The sequence below is a fragment of the Octodon degus genome, unplaced genomic scaffold (genome assembly GCF_000260255.1).
Source record: "Octodon degus isolate 3935 unplaced genomic scaffold, OctDeg1.0 scaffold00073, whole genome shotgun sequence".
Taxonomy (NCBI): domain Eukaryota; kingdom Metazoa; phylum Chordata; class Mammalia; order Rodentia; family Octodontidae; genus Octodon; species Octodon degus.
The window spans coordinates 10,270,303-10,296,883 of NW_004524649.1; the positions used below are offsets into that span (position 1 = coordinate 10,270,303).

Here is a 26,581-nt window from a genome sequence, read left to right on the forward strand (position 1 = left end):
AAAAGGAATTCCTTTTAAAATTATTCCAATTGAAACCTGGGATATAGCTCAATGACATAAGTGCCTACTTGGCAAGTGCAAGGCCTAGAGTTCAATCTTTGGTATCAAGAAAAAAAAGAAAAAGAAAAATTATACCAATTGCATATTATCCTTGGTAATCATTACAGTTTGGATATGAAATACCTCCCACAGGTCTTGGTATTGAAGGCTTAGTCTCCAACACAGCAGCATTCAGAGGTGGCATCCTGGGGACTCTCACCTCCCCAGTGGGTTAATCCAGAGATGGATTCACAATTTGATGGCACTACTGGGAGGCAGAGGAATGTTTAGGAGGCAGGACCTAGTTGGAAGGAATAGGTCAATAGGGGCACATGATGACTGGGCCTATTTTGGCCCTAGCTCCTTTGTTCTCTTTTGTCTTCCTTTCCACTATGAAGAAAGATACATTGTTCCCTATCATGACAGTTTGCCTCACCAGGGATACAGAAGCGATGGAGCCAAGTGACAATGGGTTGAAACCCTAAGGCAAAGTAAGACCTTCCTCCTTCAACTGCTTACCTCAGCTTTTTTTTTTTTTTTTTTTTGGAGCCAAGTGACAATGGGTTGAAACCCTAAGGCAAAGTAAGACCTTCCTCCTTCAACTGCTTACCTCAGCTTTTTTTTTTTTTTTTTTGTCACAACCACATAAAGCTGACAAACACTAGTAATATATAAGTTGTCAGATATTATAGTCATGTTTCTTTTGGTTTTTATAGATTTTTGGAGTGTGTGTGTATATGTGTTTTTAGTGCAGGGTCTATAGGGTCTCACTACACAGATCAGATTCCTCATAATCCTCATAATTCATCCTCCCAAGCACTGGGATTACAGACACACACCACTACACCCAGTCTCAGTGCACCCCCAGGCCATCCCACTGGGGCAGGGCCAGCATGGCATGCCAGGGATTGAACCCTGGTCCCTGTATCTGCCTAAGCAGGTGCTTTAACCTGCTGAGCTATCTGGCCAGCCCTTCTTTTTTATCTTTTAGTTAAGAATCCTCTCAAAGATGAATGATGGTCATAGAGCCTCCAAACAATTATGAGCCAAGGCTGAGTGGAAGACCTGTGTGATTCATGTTACTGCTATGGGAACTTATGCACCATACTGTATGTAGCAGGAGCTATGCTGAACATGGAGAAGCAGGGATGCCACACCATCCCATCCCAGAGAGCCCAGAGTATGGACACTAGTAACCACATGGGTACCTCAAGGTCCACACACTAGTGAGTTGTCATGTGTGGGGATGAAAATAAAAAATAATCATAATAATGAGTATTCCTAATGATTGATTTTAATCCTAAAGTATAGATGATTTCAGAAATGATTAGGTATCTTGAATATCTGCTGTCTCTCTATAGTTTTAGGAAGAAAGAGCAAAGATAACAATTACAGACACAAGTCTGGGATGTTTGTCAGGAGGGTCAATATACATATCAAAGTCCTAGATTTTTATGGTTAAAAAAACACTTATTTTATTGTATATATATAAGAAGAAAAATAATGCCTGGAGTGACACATGAGAATGATACTTACATGTGTGTGGCAAAATATTTCACACTTAATTATTTGAAACCTGTAATTTACACTCTCACTAGGTAATACTGCACCTTTTAATTTTGTTATAACAAGCTCAAAAGTAACTTTAATCTATGACAAAGATTTAACACAGTATAAAGACTTTTAAAAAAACAAAGTATATGCATTTTAAAACAAGAATTATTGAGTAAAATTTATCAAACATTGCATTAGGATCTTGGGAAAAGGGGTAAGCAAATCTAGCCACTTCTGTAAAATAATCATCCCAATAATCACGAAACTTCAGCTACAACAACGGTTGGAAAGGAAAGCCACAGAGGTCAATGAGAGCTAGTAATGAGGTTTGATCTGTTCTGGGAGGTTAGGAGATTATCCCTTCAGAGGTGAACTTGTGGAAGTTGCCAAACTGAAGACAGGACAGAAAACTCTCCAAACTGCAGATACACGGAGCAAAACAAAGGTCTGGCGGGAGCAGTGCCAATGAGCTCACAGAGGCAGAGTGGTCAGGCACATAATGAGACCAGGTGCTATAGTTTGTGGATAGGTGTCCCTCCAATGGCTCATGCAATCATGGGGTGGACTTCTAGAGATTGGGATTAACTCATGAGCCACTGGGATTATGGGCGTGAGTGCTACACCCAGCCTGGGGTAGGTAGCCTGAATGCAACTTAAGGGAGACAGACTTGATCCTGCCATTGCTGCTGCTACTCCTCCCTTTTGCTCCTGCTCTTTGCCAACACCATGAAAGATTACCCTTTGCCATGTGCCACTCTGCCCTGGACCAGCTGAATATGGACAGAAACCTCCAGTAACTGTGAGATAAATAACCTTTCCTTCCTTCATTTTGGGTGTTGGGTATTTGTCCCAGCTGTGAGAGAAGAGTACCACCAGGTGAGTGAAGGCCATGTGGATACCTTTTCCTTTATCCCAAGAAACTATATGCTCAGAGTTTTAAGTGGGAACCCTCAAAATACATCTCTACTACAGGGGACTTTCCAACTTTCTACACACTAGGGACAGAAATTCTATAACTCTACAATACCAATGGCAAGTTCCATACTCTGTAACAGGAATGCCAGAGAAAAGGAAGGAAAAAAACATGAAGGTACTAGAGTTGGGAACTGGGGAAAGAATGTCATGGCCTCTTCCTAGGAGAAATACTTCTGATTTACATCTCCTTGGCCAATCCACATTCATCTCCTTTGTTTTCTTTTAAACATATGAAGAACAAGGCTGCCATTTCTTACCTAACTCATTTGGCCCACTAGGGATCTTTCTTACTTGACCTCCTGCATAAACAACTTCACTGATTTGCAAATACAACACTTTCTAGGATTTTCCAAAGACAGTTACTGCTAGACACTAGACAATATACTGGGATAAAAAAGATCAAGGGCAGGTTATCAAACATGGCAACACCACTAGGCACCAGAGTTCACTCCTTGTAAGAAAACTATAGGGAGATTGTGATAGAGAAGTAGTAGGAAATGGAAGGAAAGCTGAATAGAGCCAAGGCAGCATCACTGCTGAACAACCTGTAGGAAATAGAGGGTTCCTCATCTTTCCACTCTTGTTTAGGACATCTGACATATGGTCCCAGTTGAGAGGAACTCACCTGCCAAAGGTGGAATAGAAGATGTAACATGGAAGGAGTTGGTAGTGGAAGGACAGTGCAAAGAATATTAGGTGACAATAGCAGGAAAGCAGTAGATGTTTCTGGGTGCAGACGGGTCCACATGTCCCAGTTCCTCCCCTACCCAGTCTCCACATGCAGGCAATGGCTTCCCTACCATGAATTTGCAGCCCATGAACTGTAGCTGGCTATTGTCCTGTATATTTATTGTTTTTCTTCCTTGCCATCTTCTCACACTCATAACATTTCATATTTTTACCTCTCCCTATGACACCAGACAAGTTTTTGGAGAGGTCTCATGAAAGGAGAATTGCATTGGGTTACTTCCCATACATAACATCATGCATACGCATGCACACACCTCTTAGGTCGTACTACTGCCTTCATTATGTGCAGTGGGGTCTTAGGCATTTCAAGATGCATATTTTTACATTTCTCAGACCTCAGGATACATATCATTGTTTTATCTTGACAATAAAGCATGTTTTCATTGTTTCAGGAAGGATGGAAAATGCTGATGAGTCCTAATTTTTTCTATATACAGCATGGGAAAAGAGCAATGCTGTGCACTTATCTTTCTTTTTCACTATGGATGAGAGGATAAAATATTTGCAAAGTTGTAAAGAAAATTGAGAGACTGTAATTTAGGATGCTAACCTTTCCCTATGGCAGTGCCAGAAGATCTTTCCGGCTTGCTAAGGGATTCAGAATTTGCAGAAGCTTGGAGCCCCTTAGCTGCTGGTGATCATTCTCACAGGTTCCTGTAATTATATGCAAGAGCTGGCATTTGCAAGGTTGGTCAAATGCCTGACTTTTCAAACTGGGGCATTGGCAGTGTTCCAGAGGCACCGTAAACCACAGGATGAGCACCTTCTTGAAGGTTAATCATACAAGAAGATTTATTGGAGGAGGGCTGTAAAATTACTTAGCTGGTAAGTAATATCAAACATTGTTTCAAGAAGATACTAGCAACATGATTATGCTTGAGAATGTAATATGCAAATTAAACTTAAAACTTGCATAGGCTCTGCCCTGGTACCCTGAACATACAGGTGCATCCATTTACCTTTCCAAGGAGCTTTGTTGATAAACTGGAAGAAGCACTAGAATGATGCATTGAAGGTTGGACATGTTGATACTTCCCCCATTAATTTTGTCTGCATAAATTACCAGTGGTGACCATGATGGCCTCATGGGAGGTAGTTCACATAGAGAAGAAGGGTTAAAACATGAAATTGAATAGAAAAAGAGGCAGAAGTGAAAGTAAGAGAACCATGACTATTATTGGCATAAATTTTTTGGACTCAACAGATCTGGTAGATCCTTAGTTTCACTCCTTTTTGTCTTACATCATTTCCATCTAACACATGAGAAACAATGGAACTCAGGTTCACAAAGAGCTAACTTGGTAAACTGGCATGGATTGTAATCTCAGACATACCTGGTTCCTAAATCTCTGCTCTGCTGCTCTACACTGTGAGATGCCATGGGCATTGAGCTCAGTTCTTACATGATCTGAATGGATGGCACTGGGAACCCATCAAAAACTCTAGGTCACATTTTTTGCAATCAGGAAAATGAGGATTAAGTGTGTGACCTTTAAAAGAGCTTCCAGGGTCAGCCAGATAGCTCAGCGAACTAAAGTGCCTGCTTAGGCACAGCACAGAGGCTGGAGTTTGATCCCTGGTGTGTGATATGGGCCCTGCCCCCAGGGCTGCACTGAGACAGCAATTGGGACTGGGCATGGTTGTGTGTGCCTGTAATCCCAGCACTTGGGAGGCTGAAAACAGGAAGCTCACTATGAGTCCATCTACATAGTGAGACCCTGTAGATTCTGAAGATCCTGTCCTAACTACATGAAAATAAATAAATAAGTAAAAATAGCTTCCAGTTCCAAGAAGGAATGATTTTATAAGAAATAAGTGCATTTTCTGGATATTGTGGCAAGAGAAACAAACACTGGACTTTATATCCATCTCTAAAACAAGTGATAACTGTTACCTACTCCTCAAGGTTTTCTAAGAAGGAAGGCTAAAAATGTACTATATGGAGACATGATTTGACTTTTGTCTGTAAGAATCTGCTGTCTTATGGCACAAAAGTTCACTTTTAAGGCCACAAATAACTACAATTGCCTTGTCTTTTTTTTTTTTTTTTTTGTACTGAAGTCTTTTATTTATTTACAGACAAAATAAGATGTTCCTTTATATTTGTAAGGTTTAACCTTTGGGGAGCCTTTAAGAGCTTAACCAAATTGCCTTTCTGTTTCCTCTTTCAGTTTTTTTTATTAGTATACCTTTGTGGCACTAATGACCATACTCTTTCCTCATGGAGAGTTGGCACATGTGCACAACACATCTGGATTATTTTATGTTATCCACTTCTATCCCCTCCCCAAGATCTCCCTCTTATCTCATGATACCCTTTCAGTTGATAAAGAACTACTCCATTTCCTATCATATGTATCTTTTATTTTTCTCTTTTTTTATTTCAGGGGAAGAATCTATAGGGTGTTCAGAGTCTCACTACTAGATTGGACTTGTAGTGATCCGCCTTTTACAGCCTCCCAAGAGCTGAGATTACAGGTGCGCGCCACCACACCCAGCCTCAATACAGTCTCAGTGTGCCCCGGGTGTGGGGTCAGCATGGCAGGATGGGGGATCAAACTCCCAGCCCCTGCGCCTGCTTGCAGGCACTTTAATCCACTGAACTATTTGGCCGGCCTTTATTTTTCTCTTGATTTGCATTTTTGGTCTCTCATATAAGGGAAATTATGGGACATTTAAGGTTGCATATCTGATTTATTTCACTTAACATTATTGTTTCATTTAACGTTATTTTTCTATAAATGACTCAAGTTTATGCTTCTTTATGCAGAGTAGCAGTTCATTATGTATAAATACCAACTTTCCTAATTCATCCATCTATTGACAGGCATATAGGCTGCTTCCAAGATTTTCTATTATGCATTGTGCTGCTATACACATGGATAAACATGGGTCTCTGTAAGTGTTGTCTTTAACTCCCTAGGGAAGAGAACTCAAAGGAAAATACACAAGTTGAATGGAATTGTTTGCTGTAATTTTTGGAGGTGTCTGCATACTGATTTCTGTAATGATTATACTAGTTCATTAACATACAATGTAGCCTCCCCAGCCTCCATAGCTTGTCATTATTTGATTTGTTTGATGATAACCAGTTTTTCTGACATAACAACATAAATATTAATTTACATTTCTCTAATGGCTGGTGACATTGAACTTTTTTCATGTATTTATTGGGCATTTGTCTTCTTCTTTTGATAGGTGTCTTTTCATTCAGTTCCCGTTTTTTGTTGGGTCTTTCATTGTGGAATATCTAACTTTTTAGTTCTTTATATATTCTAGATATTAGTTCTCTGTCTAAGGAATACCTTGCAAATATTTGTCTCATTCTACATGTTGTCTCTTTACTTTGCCTTGATTTATTTAACTTGTGCTTTTATCTTTAATTTTTTTTTCCTTCTACTACTTTGAATTTGGATTGTTCTTGTTCTTCTAGGAACTTGAAGTGAACGATTAGGCTATGTATTTGCCTCTTTCAATTAGTTTTGGCTTGAAGTTCAATGTTTCTGCAATTAAGAGAGCAATTTCTGTTTTCTATGATAATGAAGCATGGGCTATTATTTCTCATTCTGTGATTTTTAATCTGTGAATATACATTTAGAGTAAATGTATTTCTTGCATACAGTATTGATTTGCATTTTGTTTCCTGATTCATTCTTCCAATCTCTGTTTTATGATTGGGGAACTGAGATCATTGAACTGAAAGAAATGTATTGACTGGTTCCTGTCATTGTATTGTTTTTCTGTTGCTGAATTCCTTTTTTTCCCCACCTCTGCTTAACTGCTCAGCCTGCCTGGAATGTTGATTCTATTAGACCTTTTACCATCCATTGTCTCTATCTAGAATTTTTTGTAGTGCTGGTTTATTGTACATCAATTTAACGAGATAATATTTGTCATGCCTATGCCTGATTTCTCCTTCAATTTTAAAATATATTTTAAAAAATTTAAGTCTACATTGTATTTATTTTCTTTGAAGGTTTAAAAACTTCACTCTTAACTCTTCTGGACTTTAAGGTTCATGATAAAACGTCTGCTGTGGTTTTAATGTGCTTATCTTTATAAGTGATTAATTTCTTTCCTCTAACAGCTTTTAAAATAATGTCCTTGGGTTGTACTTCTGGCATTTCATCTATGATGTGTCACAAAGAGGCCTTCCTTTGATATTAAGGCTAGTTGGTGTGTTACAAGTATCACTTTTCTATATGCTTAACTTTTACCCTATATATGGAAAGTTTCCTGGTATTATTTCTGTAACCAGTTTTTTAAAGCTAGTTGTGCTGTCTTTTAATTTTTTTCCTTATTACTAATAATCTCAAATTAATCTTCTTTGTGTGATGTAGCAGATCAGCTTTGCATGATCTGCTTTTTTATGTCCTTTCATGTTTTTAACCTATCTCTGGATTATTGGTCTGAGAGCCGCTCTGTCTTCCAATTCTGATATTTTGTCCTCACATTGATTACTGCTGTTAACCATACTTTCAGTGTAATTTGTAATCTTCTGGATCTCTGCTTGGAACCCTTTAGTGGACTGTGTAGCTCTTTGCAAAATTCATCATGCATGTTTTGTTTAGCATGGTTAGCTTTTTATTGCTGTCTTTTGTAAACTCCCTCATTTTTCTAGTACGTGTATGTTTACTTATCTTTTGTGAGCCTGCTGAGCACCTTACTGGTTTGTTTTCTTAATCACCTGTATTATCTTTTTAAAATAATTTGACTGTGTGGATTTTGCTTTCTTCCCTTTGATGGCCCAGTTTAGGGGGAATTAGGAGTTTGTGAAGCATTTTATTGCTTGGCCTTTTCATGTTTCAATTGTTTTTTTATTTCTGTGTGTGTGTGTGTGTGTGTGCGCGTGTGTGCGTGTGCATGTGCATGTATGGTCATGCGTGCATTTGTGGACACTTATAGAAGAAAGAAATTGCAGCTATTAGGGAGATTTCTTTAGGTAGTTACCTACTTTTCAGTAATGTACGCTGAGCATGGCTTACTATAGATCTTTGCCTCTGTCCCAACATCTGACCACCTCTGTTAATTTCAGAGGGGAGAAAGCTGTGTAATTGGTCTAGCACCTGTTTCTCCAGGAGTGGATCCCAACATTGTTAGTTACCTAAGATAACCTGGGTATTGGCATACAGAAAAAAAATCTATTAATACTAACAAATACTCAACCTTAGAAATACCAAGTAAATCAATAATATTACTCCAAATGAACTGGATAATGCCACCCTAAGAACAATAATGTACCACCTTTAGCCATAGAAAAGATATCCGGAATTATAGTATAAACGCTAAAACAAAATATTCACATATAATAAATATCTACTAAATGTGACAATTCTATGACCGCTAACAATAGAAAAGAATTCAATAGTGATAACTACCTAAAGCTGAATAAAGTTTACTGGTTGTACTGATAAAGTATGGATGGGGGAATGAGAGAATGAAAGAATAAAACTGAAAAATTTTTAAAAATGGGAGAAGAAAACTGGTGAGACAAAGGATCCTATGTTTGTTTGTTTGTTTTTGTTGTTGTTGCTTGTCTGTTTTGCAGTACAAAATGGAAGAAGTGTTTTTTTTTTTTTTTTTTTTTTTCTCCGAATGCCTTCAAGGCATGACTGGCTGTCTTGTGTTGTGGGATTGAACCACAGCAACCTGAGCCTGACTGCTTTGTTGAAGCAGCCACTTAAAGAACTGAGCTAAGGGGCAGGCCCCCGAGACAAAGGATCCTATGAAAAAGTAGATAGATACTTGAGAAAGTTAACAGAAAACAACAAAAGAGGAAAAAAGACAAAAGAAAAAATAAAACTATTTTACAAAAAAAGAAAAAGAAAAAATAATAGGAAAAAAAGGAAGAAAGAAAAATTCCTCAAACTCCAACAAACCAATAAAGAATGGAAAGAGAAAGAGAAAGAAGAAGAAGAAGAAGAAGAAGAAGAAGAAGAAGAAGAAGAAGAAGAAGAAGAAGAAGAAGAAGAAGACGACGACGACGACGACAAGAAGAAGGAGGAGGGGGAGGAGGAAGAGGAGGAGGAGGAGGAGGAAGAAGAAGAAGAGGAGGAGAAGACATACATCCAAAAAACAGGAAAAAAAAATTTGTGTATCTGAGTAAATGGTTATTTCCAGAATCCACAGTTTTCAAATCCAACCAGTCACAGTTTTGTCTTTCCTGCTTTACAGCCTTTGGAATTTTGAGCATCACCCCATAACAGAGGGCCCTCTATCCCAGGATGTGGCAGTTGTCCAACCTAAGGTGTCATCTTTGCTCACAATGTTCAGTTCAGAAGGCAGTCGCACCTCAGATCTGTACAGGATACAGGCAGCGGTGCAACGGTTCACGACTTTCTGCCTCCACTTTCAGACGCAGCTGTTTCTGCACACATTCATACACTGCTGATAGGAATGTAAGTTAGTGCAACCACTATGGGAAGCAGTGTGGAGCTTCCTTTAGAAAAAAAAAAAAAAAACAAAAAAAAACTAAAACTAGGCATCCTGTACTTACAAGTATAATGTATTGATCATATACAAAGAGGAAAAGAAGCCAGCATACAAGAGACACCTGCATACTCATGCATACCGCAGCACGACTCAGAATAGTTAAAGATATAATCATTTCAGGTGCCCAACAACAGATAAATGGCCATATATCATCTCTATAAGTGGAATTTCATGCAGCCATAAAAAATAAAACACATATAATTTGAAGGGAATTGGACATAACTCATTGCTATTATATTAAGTGGAATTAGGCAGATGTAGAAAGGTGAGTATCACATATTTTCTCTCATATGTGTAAACTAAAAGAAACTAACTAAAAACAAACAGAATAGACTAGGAGAAGGAGACATGAGAGGGGCAAGGTTGGGAAGAAAGAGAAGGCAGTAGGAGAGCAGATGTGAGCAAAGCACCATATGGGAGTGCAGGGAGATATTACAATGAAACACACTAATTTTTACAATTGATACTTTTGGGTGATCACAATTTACAAAGGAAAATATAAGAATAGAAACAATAAGAAAAAAGAAAAAACTTTTAAGTGGCTGAGACAGACTAGGTGATCAAAGAAGGGAAAGAGACATTATTTTAGGAATATCAAAAATTATCTACCAGATTACTATGCCACATTTATAATTTATATACTGACATATAATTATGTCTAAATGAACTGCTTATGAGCAGTAATTTTAATAGCCAAAAAATATAAGGAGCTCAGCTATCCCTTAACTTATGAATAAACAAAATGTGGTGCATAGATGTGAAAAATCTAATAAAAGGGAATTGATAACTGATCCATGCTGCAGTGTGCATGAACTCTGAAAATATTCCAAATGAAAGAAACCACTCATGAGGATGACATCTTTAATAACTTCATTTATATGAAATATGTAGAATGTGGAGATCTAATGAGACTAGGTAAAGAATAGTAACTTCTGATGTGGGGACAGAGGTTAAAGGATGATGCTTACTATGAGTTTTCGTTGGCAATGATGAGGATATTTTTAAAATTAGATTATGATAAGATGACACAACTCTGAATGTACTAAAAACATTTTGAAGGAAAAAAATATGCAAATCCTATTTGTTAAAAAGTGCTGCTTAAAATTTGGGATTTTTTTTATTAGGTTACTTTTAATCTTATCCCTGTCAAATCTAGTTGAAATCATTCCTGAAAGTAAGTAAATAAGGAAATAACAGAAAGTAGAATGTGATGGATATCAGTGGTTCCAGAATCTAGAGTCTGGTCTCCAGAATGGAGAGAATAGATCAATAGTCTCTCTTATTATTCAAGAACTACCCATTTACTTGTTCGTTGTTAACAAAGCATTTAAGACCTGCTCTGATTATAATACTATTATAAAGGGTAAGATATAATAGGGACAGAATTTCGAACTCAGCTTCACAATCTAATCCTGTTTCCATAATTAAAATCTTGAGTAAAGGGAAAGTGAGTTTTACCGTAAACATCTTTTCTGAAGAAGAAGTCTGAGGAAGAAGTCCATGGGAAATTAGGTGAATCCAAGATTCATTTAAAACACTGAGAAGCAAACTCAGGTCTATACATTACAGAGGTAAGGAAATTTCATGTCGATTTTGTCAATTTCAGGTCAACCTGCAGTCATGTGTAGGAAATTCTCCCTTTCAATCATAGATGAAATAGGGGACAAGATATAAAGTATTATTTTCAGTTTTTTCTTTTTCTTTTTTGGCAAAACCCAGGATTAAACTCAGGCCCTTGTGCTTGACAGGGAAGCACTTATTCCACTGAGCCATCTCCCTAGCCCCTATTTTCAGTTTTTTTCAATGACCTGAGACATGTAAGTTCCTGTTCTTATGACCGTGGACATATCCTGTCCTCTTATTAATACATCCAACTGACTCTGGTCAGATTCTGCCTTAAACTAACAGTTCCCTGGAGTTCTTAGATGCACAGAATATTGAACCATAACTTCTCTGGAACCCTGACATGTCTGTACGACCTATGTCTATTATCCTTGTAGATGGAGGTAGCCTCAGGGACTTCAAGCTTTGCAGAAACAAATTTCATTTAATTCTCTTAAGAAATTCTGTGAAAATGGAACAAATTAGAATGTAGTAAATGATGTAATTTGCATTCGTTCTTAGTTTATTGATTTAATTTTCTACTGATATGTGGGAAAATTCTTCAAGGAGTATGTATGAGAAAGTATAAATATAACTGAGGTGAGATCTAAATGTCTAAATATACCAGTTTATAATAATGATAGGTCACTATTCAGAAGTCTGAAGAATTCCACACTTGTAAGGGTAGCTAGTAAGGACACAAATAAAGGGCATGCTATCAAAATCACCAAATATTCTTGCACAGCAAGCAGCCATTCCAGGTGGGTGACACTGCCCATAAACTATCTAGGAGGGACTTCAGTCATTTGCTCCCTCCCTTTGAGTGGTGAAACCTAGCAGTCAATCAAAATGCAATGCCTCCTTCTTACTAATATAATAGGATTATAGTCACACATGTGAATTCTAAACTGCCCAAAACTTCCCAGGATCCTTGCAGGTAAGTTGATCCAAGACCAATTTCTTTGCAAAGAAAGGTCAATCAAAGTGAAGAGTCCTTCTTGGAGTCCAGGCACCTTCACATAGTGTATGTCTACTGTACACACCTTTGTACACTGTTTTTTTCCTGCAAGAACTAGGACAAATCAATAAATGAGAGCAGCACTGCAGGCAGGGAGAGTGACTACTTGACACTGTAGCAGATTCCTAGGTCTTTGAACAATATAGTGGAACAAATCTTTCCACAAGCAGAATGCTTATTCTGGATCTGTTAGCAAAGAAAGCAATAAACATCTATATTCACTAAGCTGCTCTAGTTTGGCGGCTCTTTGTTACAGCAGCTTAGCTTTGCCCTAACTAATACAGTTTCTTTCCAGTGCATCCCTAAGGCACACTTTAAAAATAGAACCATTGACTGAAAAGGGCTTGACATGGAAATCACTGTCCTAAAGAAAGAAGCATGCTTGACTTCTCTAAGAACTGTCAAAAATTGTTCTTTTTGAAGTCTTTTCTAAAAAGAGCTGAGCTTATTTAAACTCCACTTTCAGGTACAAGTATGTACAATGAACAAGATAAAGGAGTGTCCTCCAAGACTGTATGAGGAAGATGAACAACCACACAAAAATTATTTCAGGGATCACATTGAAGAGTGGTCAGTTCTTAGACATTCCTAAACAGTTCTTTCAAGAGAGCCTCCAAGTAGTGCTCCCACTTTTTGACTTGTCTGAAGGACATCCTAGATTAAATGCTAACTGCATAGACCCTGCAATTTATTAATATAGTTCTTCTGTCTTCTTTAAAAGCATAATGCTTTCATCATTCTTCTAGAACAAAAGTCATTTTTTTAAAAAAATATATTGCGTAACAATTTGTGGCAGCAGCTGAGGAAGTGGTGGGTTGGGACTCATTTATTCCTTTTAGTCCTTAGTCAAAGTTCCACCTTGACCCAACTCAGGAACAATAATGAAGCTGAAATATTCTATCAGAAATAATAGTTTTATCAAGTCCCCCAAATTTCTGGTTCAACTCGAACACTAGAGAGACTGATGTTGCTTTCTCCCAGAATCTGCAACAGCAGAAGGCTAACTTTCTAGGATTTTCATTCCTTTCAGCAGCTCCCCTCAGTGACCCCTGTTCATTTGTCTCCCTGGCTTTACTTTTCCCCTACACTAGCAGGTATTGCTGTCAGACACTTGAAACCATTTTCCAGTGTTAACGCTTTGGGTGTTTTAAACTGATGACTTTTTAATATTAAAGACCCGTTGACTTAGAGAAGTCAAGAGAAGAGTTTGTACCATGTGTTGCAGAACAGGTTCATAAATGAATATTGTGTGTGATCATATTGGCTAACAGTGTATTCAAACAGAAGCTGTCAGAGGGTTGGAAATCATAACCAGCATTTTGTTGTCTCGTGTTCCCGTTCTATTGTTTTATGAGGGTCAGCACATAAAATAATATGCCATGTGATACTACTGTAATGGGTTTGGATCCAGCACTGCATTTTATCAAGGGAAATGAGTTGCACAATTTCTAATGTGATTTTGCTTTGAGGGCACATAATTAACTCAAGGATTTTCAAGTAATAATGTTTCTTATAGTGGGAATCATTTGACAAGGATAAAAAACATAGGATGCCAGAAGACAGATTTTATGAGAGGAAAAAGAGTCATTAGACCACCTGAAAGGAAGTTTTCAAAGCAAATGGAAATATCAAAGAGAAGAGAAGAAAGCAAAAGGGGAGGCAGCTGGGGAGATGAAAGCAAGAGGTGCATATTTTTGTCAATTTTGCTCTGGTTTCCAAATCCTTACATAAGAGACCTATTCCAGCAAGCCCAGAACTGTACACAGTGGCTGTCACACCTTCTCAAATATGTCAGCATTTAAGGCTGATGGAGGAAGGCTTGCCCTTAGCATGGTCGTCAGAGAACATCCTGACATCTTTCCAATTCATATCCGTGAAGTTAGACAGATAGTGCTAATAAAAATATTTACCTTACCATGTACACAGGAGGTTAACAAAATGTTGTGTTGGTCTCCTTTATACCCATTTGAAGCAGAAGAATGAATTTGAATGCAAATTAGGAATTCAGCTGGAAGTTGTGGGCTGGCAGCATGTGGTGGGAACCAGGGGGACTTCAGAGAGGCAGACTCTGAAGATAACAGACATGTAATGAATAGGGGACGTGCTTCTGAATTTGTGCTGTGCTTCAAGTTTTCTTCAGATTTCCAGCAAATAACTCAATGTCTGAAATTCCTTCCTCTCTATAAATGTCACATTGTACCTGGAAAGCAGGCTTCAAGTATTTTTTTTGTTTGTTTCCTTGTTTGTTATATTCCAGAGAGAATATTTTCTTAATATTTAGGTACTCAAGAGATACGCTTTTCCACCTACCTGGATTTCATATCTGTTAAGTATACTGACTCTCATAAAATGAACTCAAATTGCGTCGCTCTTTGCTACTCAGTAAAAATTCCATCGCTATGTATCATGTCTGGCCTCTCCTGTTAAACTTATTAGCACCGGGGCGTCCAAACAGGGCTCCAAGGGCAGAAGGCACGCACAGGATCTGAAAAGTCCATCAGGAAAATTTAAATCTCTTCCCTCTGAGATGGGATCAGAGGCCAGCTCAAATTTTTAACAGGAATCTGAAGGTTCAGCGACTCTATAACCTCACCTGGATCTGTTTTTCCAAAAGTAACACGAGCCTTTCCTCTCCGTTTGACCAAATGGGGCTTTTCATCCTAAGTGTGAGCAAGCAGCCTGCAGCCCTGTGGGGCCGTCTTGGAAGCATTGCGTGGAAGCAGCCAGAGCCACTGCTGACACTGGTATGGGAACGTATGCTTCCCCTTCCCAGGGAGCTGCAAAGCGGATTCTCTTTTTCTTTTTTTAAAAATATATTTAGTACAGGGTCTACAGGGTCTCACTACACAGATCAGGCTCACAGTGATCAGTTTGTAGCCTCCCAAGTGCTGGGATTACAGCCATGTGACACTTCGCCCAGTCTTAATTATTGTCTCAGTGTACCCCAGGTGCAGGGCCAGCACCTCATAAAGGGTATTGAACCCTGGTCCCTGCCTCTGCCGAAGTAGGCACTTTAACCCACTGAACTATCTGGCCAGTGCTCCAAAGAGCTTCAAAAGATGCTAGCAGGGCCTGTCCCAATTGTGTCTTCTCAAGTCAGGTTGAGACACAGGATGGATATTTTTCAGTGTATATCCTACAAAAAGATTAAGCTAAAGGCTCAAGGTGATATAATGCCCATAATTCCAGCACTTAAGGCAGGAGAATCCCATGTTCAAGCCCAGCCTGGGAATCTTAGTAACTTAGTAAGACCTAGTTTCAAAAGAAAAATTAAGAGAGACTGGGGATGTAGCACAGTGTGAAAGTACTGGGTTCAATCCTCAGTATCAGACATGTAGGATGTGTGAGTGCATGTGTGCACACACACACACACACACACACACACACACAGAGGTCTGGGTCCTCTTCCTGCTATGCAGGATTTGCCTGTGCATTCTGAAGAGTGGGAGGAAGGCTCAAGAAGGACCCCAGAGTGCGATCAGTGGGAAATATCCTCTGGGCACACTGTGAATGTGGTAATGCTGCCCGGGGTTTCTATGAAATGGAACATTCGCTGTTGAAGTTACCCTTCTAGGAGCTTTCTCTTGGCAATTAAAGAACCAAACTCTTCCACAAGATGCTTTGCTATATTTAACATTTGAATCAGCAGGGCCAAGACATCAAGTGAGCTGTGCCATGCTGCTACACCAAGGTGTCTAGAATGGTAGCTCTCAGGCTGTGCTTTGTCATGAGTGACTCCATTTTGTAAAGCAGCAGTTTGGCAGAGTGACTTGGCGACCTGTCTGTGTGAAATACAATCACAAAATATTTGGCATCCCAAAATTATTGCAGGAAAAAAGAAAAGAACCAGCTGCACAGCTCAATCATAGGCATAAACTCATAATACTTTTTATCTTGATAATAAAACTTGTCACCTGTATATATGCCAGGTTAAGTCAAAGGCATGTGAACACATGACATACCTAAGTTATATCCAAGGATACCAGGGCTCTGGGAACTTGTCAGGCACACCAGGCCAAGATACATTTCCATTCTTCACCTGGATCATTGGGGGGCATGCAACACTGAGGTATGTGGGTGCCAGCTCCTTTTCTTTGCACACAAGAACTCTGCACAAACTACCTGCTGTACCCACTCAGGGTTAGACCTGCGCTGCACTCAACACACACCTTGCCTCCTACCTGTCTAGTTCCTGGTGCCTTCGTGTGCCCGGCTCCTGGATAAAACTCTGCCTGATCTGTAGTCTTATCCTGTAATCTGTGGTGACTGCACATTTCTGTGAGCTCTATACCTTTTTGGCTTCTGCAGCCACTGTTAACCCCTTAGGAACTTCCCTGTAACACAGGTTGTGTGGCTTGAGTGTTACAAGATATTAGTGATTAAGATTAGAATGTAAGAACCTTAATTACCCAGCTCACTAGCTGCTGAGTGAATCTTGAGGAATGGGCCTAATATGCACAACAGAATTGTCATCATTCAGGAAATTGTTGCTTATTCGATAAATTCTGACACCGGAAGGACACAAATGTGTCCCTCCAGCGTATGTTACTGGCATAGCTTTCTTGAAGGAAATACTGTGGCTTTGCAAGCCATGATTATACAAGTGAAGGTAAATCCAGAGCCAGAAAGTATCTGAGGAGTCATTGGAGCTGTAAAGTGGGTGGGGCCAAGGACAGGTCAGGAAAGTCGGAATAGGCCAACCAGCTGACCTGTAGGACGCTGACTAACCACTGTCCCAAGGCTGTAATAAATCCAGTGAGTTTACATAGTGCAATGTTTACATAGTGCAATATTATTGTTTTGTTTTCTTCTTAAGTGAAGACACTGTATTCAGCTTAGCTTTCTGAATACTTCCTCTTTCCATTTTGCCTTGTCTGGATGGCCTGTGTTATGCCTCCAAATATCATTCCCAATTTGCGAAAGCTTTATAGAAATGTATTTTTTTATATTTTAAAAAATTGAGATGTTTGACAACTTAGCAACTAACAGTGGAAAGGGTGATTACAGATAAGGTGCTATATACTTCCAAAGCTAAAAAAAAAAAAAATGGTTTTGACTCTTTTCAATATAAGGTGACAGCAGAGGCTGGAGGAGAAAGATAAATGTACTCTGGTATGAACATTGCACTATGTATACATGCATTAAAATGCTATCTCATACTCATCAATACGTATAATTTCCATGATTTCATGTATCAGTTAAAATAAATTAAAACAAGAAATTTCCAGCTGGTTACCTTTACCTATTATTTCACCAATCAACAATTCTTGTTTTCTATATCTTCTCAGGCAATGATTTGTGCTACAATTATCATCACTGTCAACAGTGACATAGTTTTGAGCCCCTGTGACAGACAAAATACTTTGCTCAGCACTGACCTGAAAACATTTGGTAGCAAATCCCTACCATTGAAATCAGCACTCCCCAGCCTCAGAGCCTGGGCCAGTGGCGCTGCATGGCCTGTAGGGAACCAGACCTCACATCAGGGGGTGAGCAGTGGGCAGGTGAGAGCAAAGTGCATCTGCATTTACAGCTTCTCCCTATCGCTTTCATTACCACCTGGAAAGAATGAGGCCCTGATTTGATCAGTAATCAAATCCAGGGTCTTGCTCCTGCTAGGCAAGCACTGTTTTTGGGGAGTGGAAGGGTACTGGGGATCAAACTCAGGACCTTGGGCATGTCAGGCAGATTCTGTGCTGCTGAGCTATATCTCCAGTGCAGCATTTTAATATTGTATTTAATATTTAACTTTACTATTGAGGCCCTGAGTTCTATTCCTGGTACCAAAAATTTTTATTACAGTAAAATACCATCAATCCCCCTCAAAATACTTAACATGCTCCACCTCACTTCCAACACACTGTCTCATCATTCTTTGCAATGTGCTTTTTTGTAATGTTTTCTTTTTCTAATTTAAATGCTCATCTTATCTTCGTACCACTCCTTGGCTTACCACTAAGCCCTGGTTTAGTCATGGTAGACCTCTTCTGCAATCAAGCCTAGACCTGATCAAGTCTACATGGCCTCATTGTGTTGAGTCTGTGTGTGCGTACACTTGCAGAGGATGAGTGTGTATTTCAGATAAAGTTCCAAGATCCACCTTGTAGCACACACAACCTGTTCTTCATTTCATCGGATTGCACATGGGTCACAGATGCCATCCTAGGATAGGTGAGTCCCAATAAACTTCTCACGCTGTATTGTAGGGAAATAACTAATCTAGAGAAAGTTTGAGAGAATAATAATGTCTATGGTCAAAACTTTTGAGAGTCTGCATACAACCTCCTCTTCTTAAAGATGCAGAAGCAGGTGTAAATTTCTTCACCCACTGATTCACATCTTCAGAGTTTTTGTTTTCCATCTCTCTCACAGAGTTTCAAAGCACTAGTTTGGGGGTAGGAGGTTGGCTAAGAAGAATGAACATTAACCTGCAGGCACCAAGCAGGGTTGAAGGCTCCTAAGAAGATGGAAAACAAACGCTAGATAGTATTTTAGAAAAATTAATCTAGCAAGGTTTGAAATGTAGAATAAGAAAGGCAAGGAGTGGAACCAAAATATTATTTGGAAAACTTGACATAAATCTATTGTAGTATGACTGGCAAAAATATGTTTTCTTTAATTGCCTTTTAAAGATTTTTCTTTGTAGCTGAGGATTACTGTCTTTAAATAAAGTACTATCTCATATCTCTTATAAATACAAGTAGTGGGGCCAGCAATATAGCTCATTGGCATAAGTGCCTGTCTAGCAAGGGCAAAGTCCTGAATTCAATTCCCAGTATAAATAAATAGATAAATAAATTTTAAAAATATGTCTCTACTTAATTAAAAAGGAGGAATAGGTCTCTGAGTAAGAGCAAAAGAATTGAACTGTACTATATTGGTCCCAACAAAGAATAAAAAAACTAATCAGAACAATTTAACTGCAAACTAGACACATGAAATAATTTCTCAATTGCAAAATATTGAAAGTTTCATGAACTACAGAGACACAGAGTGACCTAACAGTTATTAAGTAGGGTGTCATGGAGCTGAAAGTAGATCTAGATCTCAGGACCAATGAGGCTAACCAAGACGGTACCTAATCTTTGTGGATGTAAGCTCTATTCTTGAATCTTCCTAAAATATAGAGGAGAGATTTATGCATATCCAAGACTTGAAACTATATTCTATGACCTGGCTTTGTGACAATGACTAGGCTTGCCTGATGGTGACCCTCCCAGAAACCCATTGTGTCCCACCCAATAATAATCACTGTTCCCCTATGTTCACTGCGAAAGAGTCCTGAGCCAATCAAGGTACTTTGAGCCATATTACTCCTTTAGAGAGAAATTCTTGTCTTTTGTGGATTAAAATTGACCATGATCTACATTACATTCAACTGAATTCTTAGCATCCATTCTCAAGCCTCTAATTATATGGGCTTCCTCATCTTCTGTTACATTTTGTTTTTCTTTTTCTAGTCACTGCCTTTTTAATAATACATTACATACATTCTTTTTGAAGTTCTTTACATGTTACCAAAAGGCTCTCAGAAACAAAACGGGTATCAACAACCTGACAACGCAATAAACAAAGACATGCATAGTGTTCATTTAGGCAGTGTATTTTTTCGTTATTCTCGTAGAAATCGAGACTGTAAAGAATGAACAGTCTCAAAATGAAAACCATTTCTGCAGTGGAGTCTGATTTGACTGTAAATAAAGTGAAATAAAGAGTTGGGCTGTTTACCTGCAAAACTTTGCACATAACGCATCCATTGAGAGAATATTTAAGATTTCTAGCAGGGCATTTTGGGGGCAGAAAGAATGTCCATGATGAGGATATTGTGTGTATGGTTTAGCGTAGCCAGCCCTCTTCAGCCCTTTATGTGTCCTGCTTATACAAAATGGGATCCGGATTCCTAGTGTGGAATCTGGAGAGGTAGAAAACGCACCTTTAAACGTGTAACCAAAACTTTTGCTCGCTAATTGTATTCAGTCCTGCAGGTTTCCATTTTCTGCTCACCACGACCTTCAAATGAAATACCAGATTTTTGAAAAATGTGAATTTGCTACCTTTGTTATTAATCTAAATGCCCTTCCTCTGTAGCGATGAATGAAACTTTCTTTTAAAGGTATTAGCATTTTTTCTTTTTTCTTTTTTGCTCAGAGCCACCATTTGAGAGATTTAAGTCCAGAATGTTATTAATATATTTTACTTGAAAGAGAAACCCCCTAAATTACCAATACACTCCATGGTACCTTAATATTATAAAGCAGGTTTACTAGGGACTGGGGGAGAAAAAGCATTAACATGTATCACTATAGGTAGCAGAATATTGATAGAACTTTAGGCTAGTTAAGTAATTTCAAAATAATTTGCTTCCATCTGCAAATAAAATACTCACTATTTAAAACAACCCATCAATACCAAGAAAAATATTTGCATCTTATTAAAATTCTTTATTTATATCAACAGACACTTCTTTGGATATCCCAAACATGTGAAAATACCGACACATGCATGTGTGTGTAGCTTAATGTTTCTATTATTTTGTAATATGCACCCAAATAGTGATAATGGTAGGCTTGATGTACTTCACATTTTTTCTGAGATAAAACTTGACTTTATTAAATAAAACAAATTAGAGTTCATTCTCATCAGAACAGAAATTTTGGCATAACAAAATACTTCATATGAGATGTGACAAACCGTCTCATATGATATTTAGTATAGCCAAATTCAAGAACACAGAAGAATCTGAACAGCACCCCAGATTCCTTAATGAGATTCATCCTACATTTTGAGTCTCTTTAAATCACAGCAAAATGTATTCAGCAGAGAATCTCTTATTTTTCAGTTAAATACACCCCTTCTCCCTCAACTGAGAAACAAAACAAAGAAATATAAACATTAACAAAAGCTGGATCACTTACCATAAATGCCTGTTGAGATGCAGGGAAATGCCTGTGAACAAACCACAGAAATAACAATGAATTCAAAGGAAAGACTGTGCCTGCTATTACATGTCTTGAAATCTGTTTTTCTTGATAACGACAAGCTCTGTTCTTAATACCCAGAGCTAGGAGAGAGAGTAGGAGACTCTAACCTGGGGATATTTGATTCACTGAAAACTTTCCTTATCTGCACTTATGCCAACTTGCAAAACCCAACAGTTAATTTTTTAGGAATCTTGTGAGCCAATTGTTAAATAATTATCATAACAAAAGCTAAATTGCATTTTAAAACTACAGTGAAAGAGATTATATCAAAACAAACATAACCAGCAGCCAGAATTCATCCTAACTCTATTGCTATGCTTTAGAGGTTATTTCTGTCTATTATAGGAGTATAGTAGGAATCCCATATGATAGCAACTCTGAATTATTTGCAGTTCCACTGGTATTTTGAAATATGAAAATATTAATCAACACACATGATTCATATCATGGGACAACTGAAGCTGTGGCTGGCTACAGAGAGAAAATTGGGATAAAATTCACCAAAAGTGTTTAGTGAGAATCAAATGACTATTGAGAATTTGTAATAAAGAGAAATGCATATTTTTTTCTTGAATGTAAATTGTGTGTCAGTAAAATGCAAGATTAACTTTCACAGTGCATACTCCTCCCTTTTTTGAGAGTGGCTCTTTAAACCTCTCCTGATGCCTTACTGATTACACCATATTTTGCTGAGCAACACAAAAAGAACTTGATGGAAAATAATAAATGAACAAGTATAAATGTACACTTTATTCCATTAGGCTTTCTAACTGTAGAAAGTAATCTAGGTGTGCCCAGGTCTTTCACAATGCACTTCTGTGTAAATTCAATTAAGTTGCCTTAATCTTCTTGACCTTCATATTTTTCAATTTAAAAAACCTATAATACAGAAATTTATTTTGACAACCAGTGATAGCTTTTTATTTCTGTACTAGAATCTAAAAGCTGTGATTGTAATCTACCATAATAACTAATATGACTGTTAAGATCAATAATGATAACAAAATGAGTTAATATTTATAGTATTTTATTTCATATAACATTTTATAGCCTACATATTTATTCCTTTTACTGAAATCATTGAAAGTTGTGATTTTACTTTAGAGAGATTAATAACTGACTCTTATTGAGTTGAACTATGTTTGCATAAAGAAAGGTTTTATTTTTCTGCTCTTGCAGAATCTTGCTGGGAAATGTTATTACTATTTTCTTATTAAGAAAATAGAGCAGTTTCTGGGACATACTAGGTGTGACTTTTGTCACCATATGGAGTTCATTACTTGATTTTTCAAATTTTTGTTTTGTTGTTTGCAGTGCTTCTGGAGATCAAATCCAGGGTCTTTCATGTGGATTTTTTGAGGGGTGGAAAAGTTCTGGAGATCAAACTCAGGACCTCGGGCGTGTCAGGCAGATTCTGTGCTGCTGAGCTTTATCTCCATTGCAACATTTTAATATTGAGCTATACCAACAGGTTTGTTACCTCTACTGCCTCTAGTGTCTGTGTGGTCCTACTAATATCTGAACGATATTCTTGAATGATTCAATTCATCCAAGGATACTGAAGCAATAGCAGAAAACAAATTCTGAAAACACTGCAGTCTCCTCCCAGGCCCACGTCTTCTCAGTACCAACTCCTAGTTCACTATAAACAACCTGTTACTAATAGGAAGGGCTCAGTGTGCAGGAATAGTCTACTGAAAAACTTAAGTTAGAGAAGATTCAGGGTTATCACAATAATGTGTCCCATCTTATTCATGTCCTTCTGTGCCTTTTAAATGGAATAGAGAGAGGAGTTATGGTTTGTGTCTAGCTGTCCCCCCAAAGTCTCATGCAGTCATGTCACAGGCTTCCAGAGCTTTTGATTGGTTTATGGTTGGTTCAATGCTGGGATTATGGGTGTGTGTATTGTATCCAACCTGGGATGAGTCACCTACATACCATATACAGGAGGTAAAGAGGCTTGTTCTCTGTTGCTCCTCCTTTTTTCCTCTTGCTGCTTTTGTTTTTTTCCTCCACCATGAATGGCTGCCTCTGCCATGTGCCCCTCTGCCTTGGAGCCAGCCAAGTACAGGCTGAAACCTCCACAAACGGAGAGCTAACTCAACCTTTCCTTCTCTAATTCTGGACATCATGTAATCTGTCTTAGCAATCAGAGAAAGGTAACCAAGACAAGAAGCAAGCTTATTGCTGACGCCCCAGGGATTCTGGGAGAGCAGGCTTAGCAGTGAGCTTCAGAGAAAAAGAAAGCTTTTGCATCAACCTGTTCAGATACATAGAAAGCAAAATTTTACTTCTGCTATCTTAAGGTTTTCCATTGTGTGACATGGGCACTTTACTTAACTGTCTTGAGTGTTGGCATCCCCCTTAATTAAGGGAAACTAAGAGATCAGCTTGAAAGAGTTTGCTGGAGAATTAAGAAAGCCAAGTGCAGTGGCACAGTTATACAATCCCAGCACTCTGGAGGCTGAGGCAGAAGGACTGCAAGTTTAACCTTAGCCTGGGCAACTTAGTGATTTTCTGAAATTTTGTTTCAAAAGAAAAACAGCCCAGGGATACAGCTCAGGGCAATGTACTGCATTCAGTCTCACAGTCCTGAGGGGGGAAAACAGAATCAGGAACACAGAGCACTATTGCAACTAATACATTGACTGATGGCCCCGCCCCGAGTAGACAAAGTGATATCCACAGGGTTGATTCACAGAGGGGCCTGGGCCCCTGCCGAGGTCCTCACTCATTCAGCCTATTGATATTTGGGTCAGACAGTTCTTTGTTCTTGGAAGCTATCCTGTGTGTGTTTAGCAGTGTCCCTGGATACTGCCTACTAAATGTCAGCAGCAGTACTTCAGATGAGACAATGAAAAATATTCGCATTAGCAAATGCCCCCTAAAGGGTGAAAATCACCCCTGGTCAGGAGCCACTGGCCTAGAGTCTGGGGCCTAGAACTAGGAGTTCTTTAAGCCACCAGCCTTTACAGGGAGTGCCTAAGCTCCAAAAGAGCCACCTCACTCAGAGTCAAGCCTCTTTCCAGGACAGCCCACTCTGACAGGCTACCAATGAAGGATACAAAGTCCTGGTCATTGGGCCTCACTTAGTGTAGGAAGGGGCCTCACTTATTGTAGGGAGGGACCTTCCAGACCTTAGGCTCCCATAAACACTATAGGGCTGGCAGATTCCTTAATATACATCTAGCATTCTGGCCTCTGGGGAACAGACTGGAGCCAACTACCTTCCACTTCCCACAAGTTCCAGCTCCAAGAGCCGTTCTCCCATCAGAGGTAGCAGAAGGAAGAAGGTACTGAGCAGTTACTGGTGACTGTCATTTGCCTGAGTTCCCAGTTCTATCTTATAATCAATCATGCAAGTTAATATTTGAACGTATGTACCAACTGCCTTGTCTCTTTTAACAAGGACAAATAGCTGCAAATGACATCTCTGCCTTAAATGTGAAGGCAAGCGGTAATGTAATGGAGGATGACTTTGGCAATATTGTTGTGTTAACTCAAACAAAAAGCCAATGAATGATAAAACAGAGATGGAAATACAATTTTGAAGAAAAATTCATTTCACATGAAATGGGTTTGCTTATAATTCATCTAAACTAAATATCATCCATTAATCACTTGTTATTACTTAAAAGAGACTGACAGGGAGAGGGAGAGAGCCGGCAAGGGAGGGGGAAAGGCAAAGAGAAAGAGACAGAGCTCAACTAAGGGATTGTGCAGCTCTTAGTCTCTATTCTTTGTGCTAATAAGTTTCTTATGGGGCAACCAAAGTTCAGTAACACAAATTATCCTTATTTTTTGTTGTTCTTTTTTGTTTGTTTGCTTTTTATGCAGGGTCTCACTACACAGCTCTGATTCATAGTAGTGATCTTCTGTTTTCAGCCTTCCCAGCACTGGAATTTAAGGCATGAACCACCATGCGCAGACTTAGTTACTGACTCAATGGGCCCACATGGTATATGGTACTGGCATCAAACCGTAGTCCCTGTGCTTAACTACGCAGGCTCTTAGTCCTCTGAGCTATCTTGCCAGCCATAGGCTATCCTTATTTCAAAGTTGTATTTAATTTAACCTCCTGCCTTAGAAACCCTCTCATGGAGAAATGATAGATGGTACCAATGCCGAGACTAATGGTACTGGTTTGTTTGAAGTACATATAACTCTGCAGTCACCTATCGAATTGGGGAATTGATATCAGCAGCCCAATTGCTAAAGCCCTAGGATCTCCTTCCAGCAGCCTGGCAACAGGAAATCTCTGTGCTAATCAGGCCTGATCATATAGCTGTCAGTACTTTGCTCTATGGCACTTGACGTGTAGCTAAATTTCCTCAAGCCAGCATAAGCTTACTGTCTTGGGAGGAAAAAAAATCATTTGATTTAGTACAGAGAGAAGATTTTTCTTTTGTGAAATCATAGATTGGCCCACCAACTGGAAAATACTTCTTTAGCCTAGAGTGTTGATTTCAAGCACTTGTAAAAGCACTGAGATAACTTAGGTCTGTGGATTCCATCTCCAATCATCTTCTTCTCCTTTCTGTCTCAGTAACTGTAGAGCAAGGCAGCAAAGTCCTTCAACCTTTTCTGCCTTGATCCTAACAACGTTTCAAAACCAAGGCAAGAAAATCCTAAGTCAAAAGCCTGTTTCCCTCAGGCCCATGATGAGAATCAAGGGATTTCTTAGAATGGATATCATCAGGGATACAAAAAGAAACAATAAATGCTGGCAACAATGCAAGGGAGAAAAAGGAACTCTTCTACCCAAAGGGTGGGAGTTTAATTTAAACAGATAATATGGAAATCAATATGGAGGTTCCTTAAAAAACTACAAATAAACCTACCATTTGATCTATCTGTACTGCTCCTGGGTATATACCTGAGAGAATTAGTTATCAGAGACACATCTATGTTCCCAAGTTTATTGTGGCACAATATATAATATCCCAAGAGAAAGAACCAGCCTAGAAGCCTATACACAAGTGAATAAAGAAAATGTTGTACATACATATGATATTATTGAAATATACCATGAATGCTTAAAGCAATTTATTATAGTAAAGCCACATTACTATTAGTGTCACCCTCAAAATACCATCTTAATCACATTTATCCCACCATTCATGTCATGTTCTGAAGCATACTGGAAGTCTTTTGTTAGTGTCTTAATGAA

The 26,581-nt window shown here is 38.7% G+C and overlaps 1 protein-coding gene across 1 annotated transcript in view; it reads right to left on the minus strand.

Annotated features, from left to right (window-relative positions):
* The window catches only part of Macrod2 (MACRO domain containing 2), a 1,506,514-nt gene that overhangs the window by 647,923 nt on the left and 832,010 nt on the right, over positions 1-26,581 (minus strand). Inside the window, exon 6 of the mRNA XM_023720132.1 lies at positions 21,346-21,376. Coding sequence (XP_023575900.1) covers positions 21,346-21,376 — 31 coding nt within the window. The remainder of the gene's footprint in view (positions 1-21,345; positions 21,377-26,581) is intronic.